The 16792-nt window shown below is 44.2% G+C and overlaps 1 protein-coding gene across 1 annotated transcript; it reads left to right on the top strand.

The window, feature by feature from the left end:
- The first annotated feature begins 1891 nt into the window (after nt 1–1891).
- Nucleotides 1892–15387, top strand: CCNG2 (cyclin G2). Its single transcript, XM_043972000.1, has 8 exons — nt 1892–2137; nt 2500–2637; nt 3540–3677; nt 9363–9613; nt 9826–9904; nt 10009–10107; nt 11680–11885; nt 13888–15387. The coding sequence occupies exons 2-8, from the start codon at nt 2500–2502 to the stop codon at nt 14009–14011; spliced, it is 1035 nt and encodes a 344-aa protein (XP_043827935.1). The 5' UTR covers nt 1892–2137; the 3' UTR covers nt 14012–15387.
- The last annotated feature ends 1405 nt before the right edge of the window (nt 15388–16792 follow it).

The following is a 16792-nucleotide window of genomic DNA, read 5'->3' as shown; positions in this document are numbered from 1 at the left end:
AAACTCCCTGTCACTGGTTCCTGATGACACTACAAAGATTAAGAACTCCTCCAGTAGACCCTGAGTTGGTTCTTTCTTGGAATCTGGTTCTTTCTTTTTTTGTTGTTTTTCAGGTCATCCCATGGTCTAGGTTGTATTTATTTGTCAGGACAGAGTTTCAGCAAAAAATGACGTAAAGTCTAATTGTTCCAGTATTTAAAAGGATGAAACAAAAATTATGTACAATTACTGTTGCCTATAAATTAAATGGCTCATGGGGAATGCCTTTTTTGTTGTTGTTGTTGTACATTCAAAGCCCAGTTCAAAGTAGCAGGGAGATGATGGAGGACAAGGACAGCACTAGCTGTTAGCTCCTTGCACACTCCTCCCCCAGTAGGCTTTGTTCTCTCTGGCAGCTTCTGTCTGTCTGCTCAAGAGGAGAAGGTGCTCAGAGATCTATTTCTAAAATTCTTTAGCTGCTTGAGCGAGGAGGGAAAAAAAAGCCTCTTGTTGCCTGAGACTTAGAGATGTATGTGTGTGTGTACGCATGCATTCCCATATTTAGCAAAATATAAAAGTCCACTGGAATATATGCATGCATGTATGTATGTATACGCACGCACATATTTAGCAAAATATAAAAGTCCACCGGAATATATGCATGCATGCATGTATGTATATACACTCACGTATTTAGCAAAATAGAAGACCCCCAAATCTTTATCTGTATTTGTGTGTATGGATCAGAACTGAAAATGTGTTTTTTTTCGGGGGGAGGGGGAGCTGGTAAGGGGAAATGGGGGCTGGTTATACAATCTGCCGTTTCCCCAGTTGCATAATTCTTAAAGCAACCCGTGCGAAAGTTTTTTTTGCCTTAGGCCCCTCTGCCACCTCCTTTGTGTGGTGCCGTGGGAGAGAGGTGTTGCCTTGTCAAAGTCACCCTAATTATAATAAAGACAACACGGTAATTCAGGGGTGACCCATGGCCACAGGCTTCTGGGCGTCCTCCCAGGGAGGCCCTCCCATCGTAGCATCGCTGTAGGTGCTTGCATAGCCCCGCATGCAGCACAGACAGGTAAGGGGAGGGGGGCGGGTTCCCCGGCCTGAGAATTTTAAAAATCTAGCTCGGATCTAGGGGCCCTACGTTCGGAACCAATCTAGGAAATACTTTTGTGCCACCAGGCTTTTGCAAACCTGGCCGGCCGGGCTCTCGGGAAGCAAGAAGCCAGGATGGAATTCTCCCAGGACAGGTGGGGGTGGGGGAGAATAGGTAATGGAGCGATGAAAAATGCATGCATTTGAGCATGCGTACTCCAAACAATAGAGTTGCTAAGGCCCGAAGGCAGATAGAGACCTTGGGTACGGAGAGAGCCAATCCAAGAACTCAAACCCGTCTCTTCTCCACCAATCCAGAATCAGAGTTGCAGCAAGCAATCACCGCTCCGTTTACCCAACGCTAACCAATCAGAGGGCAGGCCACTTTGGGCGGACTTTTCAAAAACAGTGAAAACAAAACAAATCAGGGATCTTTAAAGGTCGTGATTCGTCTGAAGGCTCATCTCCTTCCGCCAACCCCATTTCCCCTCCCCGCCCCTGTCGGCCCCCAAGGCCCCGCAGACGATAGATTCCAGTGTCCCGACGCCCCGAGACAGAACCCGGCCCCTCCAAGTAGAATTTTTTCAATGGGGTGGGCTCTGTGGAGCCGGTTCTCACGGGAGGGTGAGCGATTGTAGAGAGGAACTCTTTTTTTCTCTCGGGCTCGCCCGGATCCCTCCGCGGGTCACGTGCCCCTCCCCCTCGGGGGCGTTGGGAGCTCAAAACAAAAACAAGGGGCGAGCTCGCGCTTCCTTCCGCGGCGGCGGCGGCGGCGGCGGAGGCCGAAGTGCGGTGGGGGAGGCCGAAGGGCTGCGGGCCGGCGGGGGGGCGTCGGGACGGGGAAGGACTGCTGCGATGAGGCCGGTGCAGTGAGGCCGGCGCTGTGAGGCCGGCGGCGGCGGCGGCGGCGGAGGGGACGCTGGGCCGCGGGTGGATGAGGGCCCCGGGGGGTCGCTGACCCGCAGGGTCCCGCAGACGGAGCAGCTGGTCGCGGAGGCCCGTCCCCATCCCCGCGCTCTCCTGGCCGGGGCGCCACGGGGACGGGAGCGGGAACCCCGGCGCGGTGAGTGGGCGGCCGCCGGGGCTTCCTTTGTTCCCCGGGGCCGGGGCGCCCCGCTCCTGCTGCCCCCGGAGCCGGCGCTGCCCCCGGCCTTTCTTTGTCCCCCTCCCCGGCGCTGAGCACTGTGCCTGGCACACAGTAGGCGCCTACTTCAGGCTTGGTGACACCCGCTTACGGCCCGGGCCCGCCGCCCCTTCCCCCCATTCCTGTCGCGGGAGGGAGGGAGAGGGAGGCGGGAGGGGGGCGTGTCCGGGGTGGGGTGCGGGAGGGGCGGGGGGGGGGGCTGGCTCGCCAGATGCCCCCTGCTGGGAGGCCGCGGAGCCCCCGGAGGGCCCGTCTGATCTCTGCCTCTCCTTGGGCCGCAGATGAAGGACTTGGGAGCCGAGGAGCTGGCCGGTCGGGAGGGGGTCCAGCTCTTCCGGCTGCTGAACCTCTACCTGGAGCAGGAGCAGAGATTCCAGCCCCGGGAGAAGGGGCTGAGCCTGATCGAAGCGGCCTCCGAGGTGAGGGGGAGGGGCGCCCGGGCTGGTGGACCCCCCCCCCAAGCAAACCTCCCGAGAGAGAGCCAGAGCCCCGTGCACCGGGAAGGCCCCCCCCCCGGGGTGGGCACCCCAAGTTTGTCCCCAGCACCCCGGGGCCGCTCCTCGCCGCCGGGTCTGCAGAGTCCCCGCTCACCAGGCCTGGCCTGGAGAGCTTTCTAGGAAAGAGGTTGAATGGGCCGAAGTCCCCGGGCTGCGTGAGCCACTCAGGACCTCGGGGACCATTAACTAAAGTCACTGACGCTGGACATTTATTAGGCGCCTGCTGTGTGCGAGCGCTGGAGAAAGGGAGCTCACGGGCTGATGGGGGGGGGGGGCATGCACGAAACTGTCCAGATAAGATATAGACAGGATAATGGGGCGGGGGGAGAGGGGGAGCGGCAGAGGGACGGGACTAAGGTTGAAAGAATGCTGGCAGACGTAGGGCTGGAGCCAAGATTCAAGGGAGGAAGTGTGCCCATCCTGCATAAAAAAGGGGGGGGTCTTTAAGGTCCCTTAGAATTCTACATCCTGTCGTCTTGCACTGTGGTGGCAGTTGCTCTGTATTAACACGCCAATTTGATGGCACGCTTTGTTTGGAAGATCTGCTAAACCTTTGTGCCATTGAGCAGCAATATGCATTAATAACTCAAACGGGTTTTATTAGAATGTGCATTAGTGATTGGGAAAGTTTGGTTTTGATTTGTCTCAGTTCCCTTTTAAGATAATGGAAGTGTTGCTGTTTGCTTAAATAATCCCATGTTTCCCAGAGTTCTTTTCAACATAAAGAGAGTTTGTCATCCTTTCATTTTTAATCACTTAAGAGCTTTAACCTTGGTTACAAGGAAGTTTTTTTTTTTTTTTAAATACTTTCATCTTTATTGTAGAATGACAACACTTTGTGTCCGAGATTGAGAAATGTTAAGGTGGAAGATCTTAGGAGTTTAGCCAACTTTTTTGGATCACGAACTGAAACATTTGTCCTGGCTGTCAACATTTTGGATCGATTCCTGGCTCTTATGAAGGTACCGACTTACCGGAGCAGAAGTACCCCCTCTGTGGGTTTGTTTTCAGTAGGATGTTGTGGTGTTTAAGACCAGCACAAGTCGATTCAAACTTTCCCCCACACAATGAGGCGTACTCAGTCAGACTATAGTCAGTCACTTATTCAAAATGATTTAACTACCTAGGTGAGGTAGAGAGTTAAAAAACAAACAAACAAACCCAAATAGACTACTCATTTTCTAGCCAGGATAGCTCAAGTTGGGGATGAAGAGGAGAGAAGGAAAGACTATGGATTAATTTTTTAAAATGGTTGAGGCTGGTGAGGATTCTTTTAATTTGTAATGAGATGGTCAAACAACAAAAATGCCCATGTGCAGAAGTTTTTAAAGTTCATAAATTTAACACCTAAACTTAGATTGTATTTGGGATTCTAGTACTTAGGGTATATAATTGCTAAACCAGAGTGAAGTGTTCAGAATGTATTTGATAATTCTGTAGAAATTCAGTGTTGACTGAACTTCCTTCCCCCCATACGTAAACATATCCAGTACATCCAACCAGTCAATCATTTTTAAGCCCCTACAGTGTACCTGGAACTGGGCATGCAAATACAATGAACGAAACCGTCCTGACCCTTAGAGCTTTCATTCCAATCCGGGAGACAGGTACATATGTAGGTAAAGAGAGTAATTTTATACACGGGTGTAACTGGGGAGAGCAGGAAAGGCTGAATGTAGAAGGTTCTGCTTAATCTGGTTTACAGACAGAAGGATTCTCTGTGATGAGGAAGATGTGCATGCTGGGTTGTTGAGCCAGTGCCAAGACACAGATAGGAGACTTGAGTGGTGTGTGTATGGGGAGTGGAGGAGAGAGAAGGTCAGTTTGACTGGACTACAAAGGGGGGAGGAGAATAATGTCTACGAGCCTGGAAAGATAAGCTGGGACCAGGCTGGAGAAGCTAAATAGAGAGTTCACATTTTATCCTAGAGGCCATAGGAAACCCCTGAAGTTGGAGTTGGGGAGTGATGTGGTCAGATCTTGGCTTTCAGAAAATTACTTTGTGTTGTGTATAGGATGGCCTGGAGTGGGAAGAGACCGGAGTGCAATTAGGAGACTGTTGGAATAATCTAGGCAAGGTGACAAGGCTTGCTTGAGCTAAAGTGGTGACTGGAATAATGCCTGTATTTTCCCTGGAGTCTGTTCTACTTACGATGAGAGCAGAGAGATAGAAGTGCAGTGTTGTTATACTTGAAGTGGTACAAAACTGGTCATGATATTCGAGTTTCCAAAATTTAATTGGGCTTCCATGGCGATGGTGACAGGGGTGCTAAGAATCAAACAGTTCTTAAACCACCAGTGAACTTTAATTTAACTGAAGGTCCTCTTAAGTGTGAAGTCCTCATCCAGTAACAATTACTGGATATATTACTGGAGGAGCTGAATTATATCACTATTGCTATAAGAAGAAAGAAGGCCCTAATGTTTATTGACTGAACTTGCAGGTGAATCGGATAGCTCGCGATCCTTCACAATAACTAGCAAAGATAGTTTATAGTAATAGTAAGGAAGAGAATTGGCTGAAAGGGTTTTTTCATATGCACAGAGGTTAAAAAAATATTGTGGGGCAGCTAGATGGTGCAGTGGATAGAGCACTGGCCCTGAATTCGGGAGTATCTGAGTTCAAATCCGGCCTCAGACACTTACTACTTACTAGTTGTGTGACCCTGGGCAAGTCGCTTAACCCCAATTGCCTCACTAAAAAAAAAAAAATTGCATAGGACATTTGGTCACTCTGTATTACAGTACTAAATAAGCAATTACAAAAAGACCGGCATGAATATAAATGCAGCTTACATATCAGCAATGGTTGCTGAGGACAGAGTAGAAGAGAACCTCTATAAGAACTTGATAAGATTTTCCAGATCAATTCTGTTAATTTTGCTACATGGAGACTTCAGTGCAGAGATGGGAAAAAGGTGGAGATGGTGAGAAATATTTGGGGGAATATGGTTCAGGAGAAAGATGGGAAGGGGGCCAAAGATTTGTAGATTATACAGAAGCCTCATGTCTCGGTTTGAAATACTTCCTTTGAAAAAAAGGGAGAGAATGGGAAGCTCTGGACATGGAATGCACCAAGTAATCACAAATAATGAAACCAATACATTTTAAGAGGGAGGAAAAGACGTATCATTGAAATAAGAGTTATCCCTGAGCTGGCTGTTTGTATGCAGTCAGACCATGAAGTCATCGGAGCTAAGATCCAGATTTCTTTAAAAAGGAGAGAGAGAATGAGAAAAGGAGGGCTATGTCTGTGTGGCGCGCACTGTGTGTACACGGACACATGTAGGTTAAAAATTTTAACTGCATTATTTGAACAAATTGTTGAAAACAAAATTGGTAATGGAAACAAGTGACATTGATACAGACTATAACGAAACCAAAATGTAAACTATTATAATGAACTGCCACAACAAGGAGGCAGGAATAGCTGAGAAAGAACCTGATGCATCAAGCCTTTGAGGGGAAAGATGGCGACACTGACTGAATCAGAACTTGCTTGCCCAGGAAGGGAGACAGACCGAGCAGCAGAAGTGAAGTCAGGTCAAGGAGAGCAGTCATCTCAGAAGCATTCAAGGCTGCAGTGACAGGACCACCAACAAAAGCACTCCGAATAAGCAGCACAGACACACTGACTCCACATAGTCCCCAAGGTAGCTCATGGAAGAGCCGGGGGAAAGAGCGCTGAGTTCAAATCCTGGCTCTGACACTTACTATGTGTCTTTGGCAAGTCACACACTTACCCTCTCGGGGCCTCAGTTTTGTTGCGTGTTTTTCCCCTCTCCATTGGCAAAATAAGGGTCCCTTCCAGCTTTAAATCTATGGGTTTATAAAATAGCACTAAGAGAATAAAGATGGGAAGAGAGGATGGGGCTGAGGGGGCGAGGAGACAAGAGGAGAGTTGTGCTTGAGGCTGTATAGTTTTGAAAGCATTGAAAGTAGTGATAAATTGTCTTGGAGAAACATACCAAGGCTTGTGTGTAGGGGGCGGGGAATTCAGGCCTTATTAATCTTGGGGGAAAAAATAACCCAAGAGAACATCAATACCTACCAGTCCATATGCCTGATCTCCCATCTATATAAAGGCTTTAAGAGTAATCTTTCTAGGAACTGGGGACATTGTCGATAAAGGCCATTCATTAGTAGTGAGCAATTATCAATGATAGATCACGTCTTTACCATTTGACTATAAATTGGAGAAAGTATGTATAAAATTGTGATCCCATCGTGCTTATATTTGATTGATTAAAAAAAATAAAGGAGCATTTGACTTAGTAGAGGAAAGTGATTCCCCACAGGCTCTTCTCAGTGCCTCCAATCCATGTATTAAGATCATTGAGGATTCCGTAGAAGACACGACAGAAGTAATCCTTCCTGTCTGATGAATTGCCAATCCCAAACAGCAGGAATGGCATAGAACAATCACACACACACACACACACACACACACACACGCATAGAACAATCACACACACACACACACATACACACACACACACTTCACCACTGTGATGGAGGAGATTGAGCAAAAGCTCCAGGTCAAGTTGGGATATGCCTGTGGTGGTGAAGACCTCTAGGTATTCCTGTTTGTAGATGACATCATACCGATTATATCAAGCCAGAGAACACTACAGAGCTTCTGGAAGACCTGTAATTAATTACTTAAAGGAGTTTTGCTTGTCTATCCACACAAGAAAGACCAAGTGGATGAAGAATTCTTATTTTCTAGATTTTAGCATGCATTTAGATAGGAAATAAATATATATTCTATATAGAGAACTTATCCAACTACATGGATATCTGGGGCAGACAAGTATGAATGGACAACAGACGTGGCCTACAGTTGAAAAGGAAGAGAGCAAGCAGACTGGATTGCTTTCTGAAAATTGCAAAGCTCTTTTACTGACCTCAGGCTTCCTATGAAACCAAAGGCCCATGTTGTCATTACTAACACTTTACTGATGCTGCAGTATGGTGGTGACATGTGGTACACCACTGACTGAAGAGGGAAAGGTCATTTACACACAGAGGGGCTCCTGGTGGGTTTGACCAAACGCTAACAATAACCAGGGTGGGACTTCAGAGAAGAACAAGAGTAAAGGATGTTATCGAGGAATTGTATAACAAGACAGAAGATGGGCTAGTCCCATGGCAAATGCAGGGGGTTCCAGGGGGACATGGAGAAAGGCCTACAGCACGGGGTGTTGGGTAAACTCTGTAGCAAACTGTGGGAGAATATGGACAAGAGTTACACAGGCTGGGCAGACAGGAATGTTGGAATCTGATCCATTGGAGTAACTGGAAAACCGAAACTAGAAGTTTGACCAGCTATTAAAGAACTTTGGATAGTTCTGACTTGAGATAGAAAGTGAAGAGCCCGTGACTTGTCTTCAGTGTTTGTTTCAAGAGCATAGTGACTGGGGGCAGCTAGGTGGCGCAGTGGATAAAGCACCAGCCTGGGATTCAGGAGGACCTGAGTTCAAATCCAGCCTCAAACACTTGACACTTACTAGCTGTGTGACCCTGGGCAAGTCACTTAACCCTCATTGCCCTGCAAAAATGAAAAACAAACAAAAAACAACAACATCAAGAGCATAGTGACCAAGAACTCCGTCTGTTTCCACGGCTGCTGAGGGCTGAGAAGGAAAGGTCTCCCAGGGCCTCTTGTTTGTTTTACAAGTGTTTGGTTCTCTTTTCCTCCTCCTGTCCTATCTCCTTTGGGGTGCATTGACACAACCTGGGGTCATGGCTTCTCTTCCCATCCCCTGCACACGCACATTTGAAGACAGCTAGCTAAGCAGATAAAAATGAGGAAGTGTTGCTTTGAGCTCTACAGCAATTGTGGTTTCAGTGTTGAAGTGTTTGCTGTATTGGGACATTGTTTGACATTGATAGCAGTCTTGGAGAAACTGAAGTATGGAAGACAGTGTAATTCTTGCTGTCAGAAGTACAGTTATCCAAGCAAATATTTTCAATTTGATCATTACTGACCATTATTCAGAACACTTTTAAAAAGTGGGACAGCTGCTTTTAAAAAATTTTATAATTTAAACTTATTGTTGCTTAAGATGCCCATTCTCTGGGAGGAATTTGGAAGTATTCTTTTTTTTTTTTAAAGGATGAGCTGTAGAATCCTTGTAGCAAGCTTCTTTTGTATCTGGACACTTTGATAGGTTTGCCTGTTTTGATACCTACTGATAGAGAAGAGCTTTTTGGGGTGGCAATATATAAATATTATTAGTGCAAAATCTGAGTTGATAAGTAGTCATCTGGCCTTCACTTAATGATTTCAAATGAGAGGGAACCCACAGTTTTCCCAGGAAGTGTTTGAATGTTTCTGTGCATCAAGCTGAAACCTGCCTTTCTTAAGTGATAGGGCCTTGTCCTTTCTCGTATGTGGGATTTGGGATTAGGAAGGCCTAGGTTCTCGTTCCAGCTCCCTCACTCAGAGGCTTCACACCACGGAAAAGTCACACGACCTCTGTGACTTACAGTTTGATCCTCCGTAAAATCTACCTTCCTCCTTGACTGGTAAAACTCAAATGCAGTCATGCGTGTAAAATGCTATAAAATGTGCTGTCAGCTGTCGTTCTCTTTTTAAAAATCATTTGCTACATTGAGAGTCTAAGGACATCTTTGTTCTTCAGGTGAAGCCCAAACATTTGTCTTGCATTGGAGTCTGTTGTTTTCTTCTGGCTGCTAGAATAATTGAAGAGGAATGCAATATTCCATCAACCCATGATGTCATCAGAATTAGTCAGTGCAAATGCACTGCTTCCGACATAAAACGGATGGAAAAGATTATTTCTGAAAAGTTGCACTATGAATTAGAAGCTACTACTGCCTTAAACTTTTTGCACTTATACCACACTATCGTACTTCGTCATACTTCAGAAAGGTGAGCGCTGCTCAATGTCACATCTCATAATTACAGCATCATTGGCCAACTTGGCGCTTAATGTATGCACTTTGTAAAATTAAGTCCAGTTCTGATGCTTCCCCTTAAATAGCTCTAAATTTTAAAAGTATATCTTGAGAGTATTTATAATCTTAATCTGAGCCATCATTATGGATCAGTGTAAAACTTCTTTCCTTTGTTATGTTTCATAGGAAAGAAGTATTGAGCCTTGATAAATTGGAGGCTCAGCTAAAAGCTTGCAACTGCCGACTAACTTTTTCAAAAGCAAAAGTAAGTATCTTTAAAAGAAATTTAGTAACAGCATAATTATGAGATTTTGATGAATATACTGAGGAAATTCACACACACCACTCTTTTTTTTTTTTTTTGCACAGCCGTCTGTATTAGCTTTGTGCCTTCTCAATCTAGAAGTGGAAACTTTGAAATCTATTGAATTATTGGAAATTCTTCTTCTTGTTCAAAAGCATTCCAAGGTAAACTATTCTGTATTATAGGGAGTTTTACTTTTAAAAGTCACACATAGGAAACCAAAACATGGGGATGAATGCTTACAAACAGAGTTCCTGTGTTTACTGGGATGTTCTTGGATCTCCAGTGTATCTGCACGTAGGGAGACTGTAGTTCTCCTCTGCCCCACCCTGGTCAGACCCCATCTGGGGCATTATTTTGTGTAGCCCTGGATGTTGGAAGGGGTGGAGGCAAAAGGAGGCAGCCAGAGGGCTGGGGGACTGGAAACCTGGCAGTGTGAGGATCAGGTGAAGAAACTAGGGACAGACAGAAGAGATGTGGGAGTGGGGCAGATGTGGGCTTCCTACACATCTGTACACACATATACATTCCTGTTGCATGGCTTCATGGGTGTGCTTGTCTGCCCTGTTAGAGACTTGTGGAGGGGGTGCCAGGCCTGAGGTCAAGAATAAGAACGATAGCCACGGGAACAGGAAGCTACCATTTCTAAAGCACTGCTCTGTGCAGGGCCCTGTGCCAAGGGCCGGACAATTATTACCTCATTGATTGTCGCAGCAGTCGTGGGAGGTAGAGCTGCTGTTGTTCTCCTCACTTGACAAGTGAGGAGACTGTCAGGTAATTCTAGCTGTGTGACCCTGGGCAAGTCCTTTAATCCACTTGCCTCAGTTTCCCCATATGTAAAATGGGGATAACAGCCCTGTCTACTGGTGTGGTTGAGGATCAAACGAGCTAAATAACCAAAGCTCTTAGCACGGTGCCTGGCCCACAGAAAGCACTATATAAATTTGGCTATCATCATTATTGTTATTAAATTAAGTAATATTTATAAAGTGTGTAGCAAAGCTTAAAAAGTGCTATATAGGGGGCAGCTAGGTGGCACAGTGGATAGAGCACCGGCCCTGGAATCAGGAGTACCTGAGTTCAAATCTGGCTTCAGACACTTAACACACACTTACTAGCTGTGTGACCCTGGGCAAGTCACTTAACCCCAATTGCCTCACTAAAAAAAAAAAAAAAGTGCTATATAAATGCTAGCTATTAGAATTCTTTTCTAGCTCTTCTTTGTGGAATGACTGAAAGTCTTTGTGGTAACGGGACCATAGTGTTGTCAAGGGAACTTAAAGGACTAGAGGTCTTCCTTAAAAGCAAGTGATATTCTCTATTGTTTGGGGAAATAACTCCTTTCTGAGAAATCTCTTAAGTCCTAAAAGGAATTTAAGAAATATCTTAGCAAATTTTCATCTACTTAATATATTCAAAGCTAGAATTCGACTTAGTAAACATTTCTTAACCACCTACGATGTGCTAGGCACCTACAAGAGGCAAAAAGCAGTCCCTGCTCTCAAGGAGCTCACAGTCTAATGGGGGAGACAAGGTGAAAACAAGTGTGTGGATAAAAAAGCTTTCAGAGTACGTAGTATAATTTCAGGGGATTGCTCAGGATTGACACTAAGTGTCCTCAGTAAATCTTGGATCACTCACCTGGGCATTTTGCTCTCTGGAGCCTGATTCAGACTGTTGTTTAAAGATTGTGTGTGTCTTCTCATTTTCTGAAATGAATAAAGTTGTCTTTTCAGATTAATGACGCTGATTTCTCTTACTGGAGGGAGTTAGTTTCAAAATGCTTAGCAGAGTACTCTTCTCCCGAGTGCTGCAAACCCGACCACAAGAAGCTCGTGTGGATTGTGTCACGACGCACGGCTCAGAATCTTCACAACAGCTATTACAGTGTCCCGGAGCTGCCCACGATTCCAGAGGGGGGCTGTTTTGAGGAGAGTCAGAGGTGAGCCCGCTGCCTGTGAGGAAAGGCCTGTCTCTGACATTTCTTTTTGCTGTTTGACATGGTGGTAGCAGAACATTGGGGCTATCTCGTCTGATTTCTTCATTTGACAGATGAGGAGACAGGCTCGGCAATGAAGTGACTCACTGGAGGTTAAACAGCTGTGTGTGTAATCCGGTTGTGGAGATGTTTTTTCCTAGGAGTGCTGAGAGGAAAGAAAATTTGAATTCTTTTGCTTCTGTCTGTGCAGCTTATGTCATCACACACCCTTGAAAGTGTTTTATTGAAAACAAAATCAGGCAGATTTAGAGGGAAAAACAGGCATTTGTGGAGGATGCACCTAGTGTGACTTCCCATTCTTTTTAGCTTCATATTTCCCCTGGAACTTTGATAGGATAACATTGTTGAGTTTTTGGAGAAATACCAAACCAGCTGATTGCTAACCCTAGAAAAGGAGAACTTATTCCGTGTTGGAAGTGCTGATTAGCTTTGGCTTAACTGTGTAATAACTTGAGTTTGTGCTTTTCAGAAATGTAAAATTCTGGTTAATTACTGAAACGGCTACTGTATTTGTTGTGCAGACCCTCATCAGGAAAGGGAAATGAACGTTCACATGCATCAGAACCTTGGCAATCTGCTTGGCCAAAGCCATCCACAATGTAGAGTTTTTCCTCATCAGCAAAACCAAAAAAAGAACAAACATTTTTCTTTAATGGTTTCATAGTGGTAGTTTAGAGATTCTACCCTCAAAATATTTTATAGCTAACAGAAACAATTTGAAAAATCCATGAGGATTTTTTTTTCCCTTTTTTAGTGAGGCAATGGGGGTTAAGTGACTTGCCCAGGGTCACACAGCTAGTAATAAGTGTTAAGTGTCTGCGGTCGGATCTGAACTCAGGTCCTCCTGAATCCAGGGCCCGGTGCTCTATCCACTGCGCCACCTAGCTGCCCCCTATGAGGATTTTTAAAAAATGATTTAACTGGGGCAGCTAGGTGGCGCAGTGGATAGAGCACCAGCCCTGGAATCAGGAGTACCTGAGTCCGGCCTCAGACACTTAACGCTAGCTGTGTGACCCTGGGCAAGTCACTTAACCCCAATTGCCTCACTAAAAAAAAAGAAAAAGATTTAACTTTCAGTACCTAGCATGGTATACTGTAGCTCTGAAGTCAAGTCTCTGGAGGATGACCATAAATCCAATTTATTTTCCTTTGTAGACCATGATTTATTTTGCATATTTGACTCATTTGTTGCTATTTATGTATAAAACGAGGGGGTTTGATCTACGATGATCTCTAAGGTTCCTTCCAGTTGTAGACATTTTATGAGACTGAAAATACATTTCAAGGATGATGCATTTATCTTCTGCTTGAGTATTATAAAAGATACAATTATGTGAAATCAGAAGACTATCTTTACTTTGATTGTAATTAATAATCCAGATGCCAAGCAGTATAGTATACTATTTGTTTGGAGTTGTGAATAGAGCACTAGACTTAAAAATGCACAAGTCTTGAGTTTAAAGCCTGCCTTGGATACTTCCTAGGGCCGTGGCTAAATGACTTAACCTCTCTCGGCCTCAGTTTTTCATCTGTAAAATGGAGATAAGAGTAGGGCCTTCCTCTCAGGGTAGTTGTGAGCACCAAAGGAGAACATATCTGTAGTCTGTAGGGTGCTTTGTAAACTTTAAAGTGCTGTATAAATATATCGTGTTTTCTAATTGGATGGAAAGAGTGGGTGTTGGTAGAGGCCTTGGTATTAACTGTCTCTGGAGCAGCAGCTTGCTCACCAGTGAGTAATTCTGGCACGCAGGCTCCCTCTTGAAAGTAAAGAGAACCGAGAGGTTCTCATTTGGGTCCAGAAGAGTTTACATTGGGAAGCCTTTGGAGGTTTAAAAAGAAAAGTGCCTCACTCTTTGACCTTGTGATTTCAAGATTACATTTGAAGTGGTTCCATAAAGTTTTCAAGTGTATCGTAAATAAGATGGTTCTTTTTGCTCCTTTTCAGTGAGGACTCTTGTGAAGATATGAGTTGTGGAGAAGAAAGTCTGAGCAGCTCTCCTCCCAGCGATCGAGAATGCACCTTCTTTTTTGATTTCAAGGTGGCACAAGCCCTGTGCTTCCAATCTTAGAAATCTCGTTGTACGAAGTACAAGTTGGGAGTCCGCCTACAGGTTTCTAAGCAATAAAGAGGGGATAGTCTTCCCCTCCCCTTATCTTTCAGGAAGGAGTTGCATGGACTGGATCCACCTGCTTTCTGTTCATTATTCAGATCAGATCTGGCCTATTTTCATATTTAATTCTAAGCCATTAAATGGGTTTATGCTTCTTAGACAAGTAGTGAAAATACTTAGGATGGCACTTTTTTCTTCTGAATAGTCATGTGTTTGGTTGTTTTTTAGCTGGGGGGGGTTAGGGGAGGGATAATGAAAACCTTGAATTTACTACTTTTCAGAGGGTTTTTTTTTTTAGATAAATGCAGTCTAGCTATATATGGGTCTTTTACAGCTTCACAGAAAATCTTCAGGTATTGTCATTTAAACATTGGGAGTGTGCCTATGCTCTCTTGGCAGGGACAGCGGATAGCCCTTGTAACAGTTTCACAAATGTGTCTTCCGTCATGGAGGGTACTTTCAAACATGTCAGGATATCTTTTTAAAAATTGAATGTAATATCCAATACAGACCCAGCAAAACTTAAACATGTAGTCGTCTTGCTCGTGTGCATTTTAATATTTAGTGTCTTAGTTGAATTTGACATATTAGCTACATAAATAATTGACAAGCTAAGCTTGGCAAGTATTGGCATTCTTTTTAAGTCTAAGTGTTTTAGCCCTTTATTTTAGTGTTTAATAAAATCTGTAATCAAAACGAGTTTTGCATGCATATGTATAAAAGCTCTTAGTGCTGGATAAGGTTATTACGTAGAACTAACTGGGTAAATGTGGAATTGATAAATGTGGATGTGACAACAAACACCTGGTTTTGTTGCATTAAAAAAAATCACATATTGGTATGATTACATTGTACGCCAAGAATACAGGAAGTCAATAGAATGTAATTCACATTTCAAGAATAACGGTATTAGAGTGGGTGGGGGGCCAAGGCTGAAATACGAAGTAAAAAGATGTCTGTAGTCATGTGTGTGAGTAAATGTCTGTGCTTTGGTACAGCGGTAAGAATGGTGATGTGCGAACTGATAAACTTTGTACACTTTGGGTTTTGTACAAAGAAGTGTATTTTTAAAAAGTTTACAAAATGTACATAAAAATGTAAATCTTAAAAAAATGTACATAAAAAGGACTGTATTTTTTTACATCGTGTAACTGTAGACATTGCATGTAGATATAATTTATTGTGTATTCTGTATCATAGAAACTGTATATTGATGACTCGCTTTGTTTCTTTTCTACTTAAGTCAGCATCTGATGGATGTTTTTCCAAAAGTAGAGTTAGAGGGGATCTGAGGGATTACCACTCAGAATAAAGGAAAAGTTAATGAAGCATCACTAATTGTATTTGTCTCATTTATGAAGCTCGTTAATAAACAAGGATCCAATCCTTTCTCCCCCCACCCCCAATTTAAGAAAGCTTATTGTGAAACTCAAGAATTAGTTTAATCATGTTTGACTAGAGTTGGCATCGTTAACTTCTCTTCCTAATTTGACTCCCATTTGTCTTCACAGGCTGATGGCACGTTTTCCTTTATTACATGTTTTTTGTCTTACAGATGGTCTTTTTGCTAGCCCCCATACATTTTTGTCTCCTACCTCCATGCCTTTGCCTAGGCTGTTCCCCATGTGTGGGGTGGCACAGTGCACAGCACAGAATACTGGGCCTGGGGTCAGAAAGACCTGAGTTCAAATCCAACCTCAGACACTAGGTAATTCATCCTGGGCAAGTCTGCACTTAACCTCTACCTCAGTTTCCTCAGCTCTAAAGTGGGAATGGTAATACCACCTACCTCCCTAAAAGATGTACATACCTAAAAAATCCACCTGAAGGTGGATAAAACAGGGAGATGAGTTCCCTCAGATTAGTTATTTCTCTGATGTGAGAAGGCTGCGGAAGAGGGTGACATTTGTAAAAGAGTTGAGCCTGGTGGACTGGATTTATGACCAACCTCTAACTCCCTAAGACCCACCTGCTTTGGCTGTAATTAGGCCCTGTCTTTTGGATAAAGCCCCATCCAGGGCTATGCTAGAGGCGGCTCTAACCAGCTTTCAAGAGCTGATTGTTAACATTTTTAGGGTGAGTGTTTTGCAATTGCTAAAAATCAAGGCTTTTTTATTGTTTTATTGATTGTCTAGACTTAAAAACAAATGTGTGCATAGATTGTTTTTGTTTTTTTTCCCCAGAGAACCCAGTTGTTAAACATTGACCAGCACACCCCCTTGTTGCTCAATAATAATTGCCTGAGCTCATCAGGAATGCAGAAGGCTAAATAACAGTAATGACAATAATGAGGATAATTAGCATTCATATAGCATTTTAGGGTTTAAAATTTTACATCTGTTATCTTGTTTGAGCCTCAAAACATTCCTCACTGGGTTATCTCTATGGACCTTTCTTTCCAGAGCCCACACAGGCCTGGGAAGATGAACTGGTGAAGTCTGATAGGAATTGGGATAGCCCCAGGGGCCGTCGTTCATTCAAATAAGGGCACCTGGGATGATGGGAGGAGGCCCAGGGTTCACTACAGTGTTAGGTGTGGGGAGGAAGATGATACTGGGTTTTTTTGGTTGTTGTTTTTAGCAGGGCAATGAGGGTTAAGTGACTTGCCCAGGGTCACACACAGCTAGTAAGTATCAAGTGTCTGAGGCTGAATTTGAACTCAGGTCCTCCTGAATCCAGGGCCGGTGCTTTATCCACTGCACCACCTAGCTGCCCCCATGATATTGTTTTCCATAAGAA

Source organism: Dromiciops gliroides, chromosome 6 (genome assembly GCF_019393635.1).
Source record: "Dromiciops gliroides isolate mDroGli1 chromosome 6, mDroGli1.pri, whole genome shotgun sequence".
NCBI classification, from domain to species: Eukaryota; Metazoa; Chordata; class Mammalia; order Microbiotheria; family Microbiotheriidae; genus Dromiciops; species Dromiciops gliroides.
The sequence above is the reverse complement of the archived record's forward strand: the minus strand, read 5'-3'. Positions and strand labels throughout refer to the sequence as shown.

Excerpts from the sequence above, each read along its gene's own strand:
- CCNG2 (XM_043972000.1), top strand. The coding sequence starts at position 2,500 with ATGAAGGACTTGGGAGCCGAGGAGCTGGCCGGTCGGGAGGGGGTCCAG. Across the intron at positions 3,678-9,362 it reads GATTCCTGGCTCTTATGAAG|GTGAAGCCCAAACATTTGTC; the intron begins GTACCGACTTAC and ends TTTGTTCTTCAG. Across the intron at positions 9,905-10,008 it reads TAACTTTTTCAAAAGCAAAA|CCGTCTGTATTAGCTTTGTG; the intron begins GTAAGTATCTTT and ends TTTTTTGCACAG.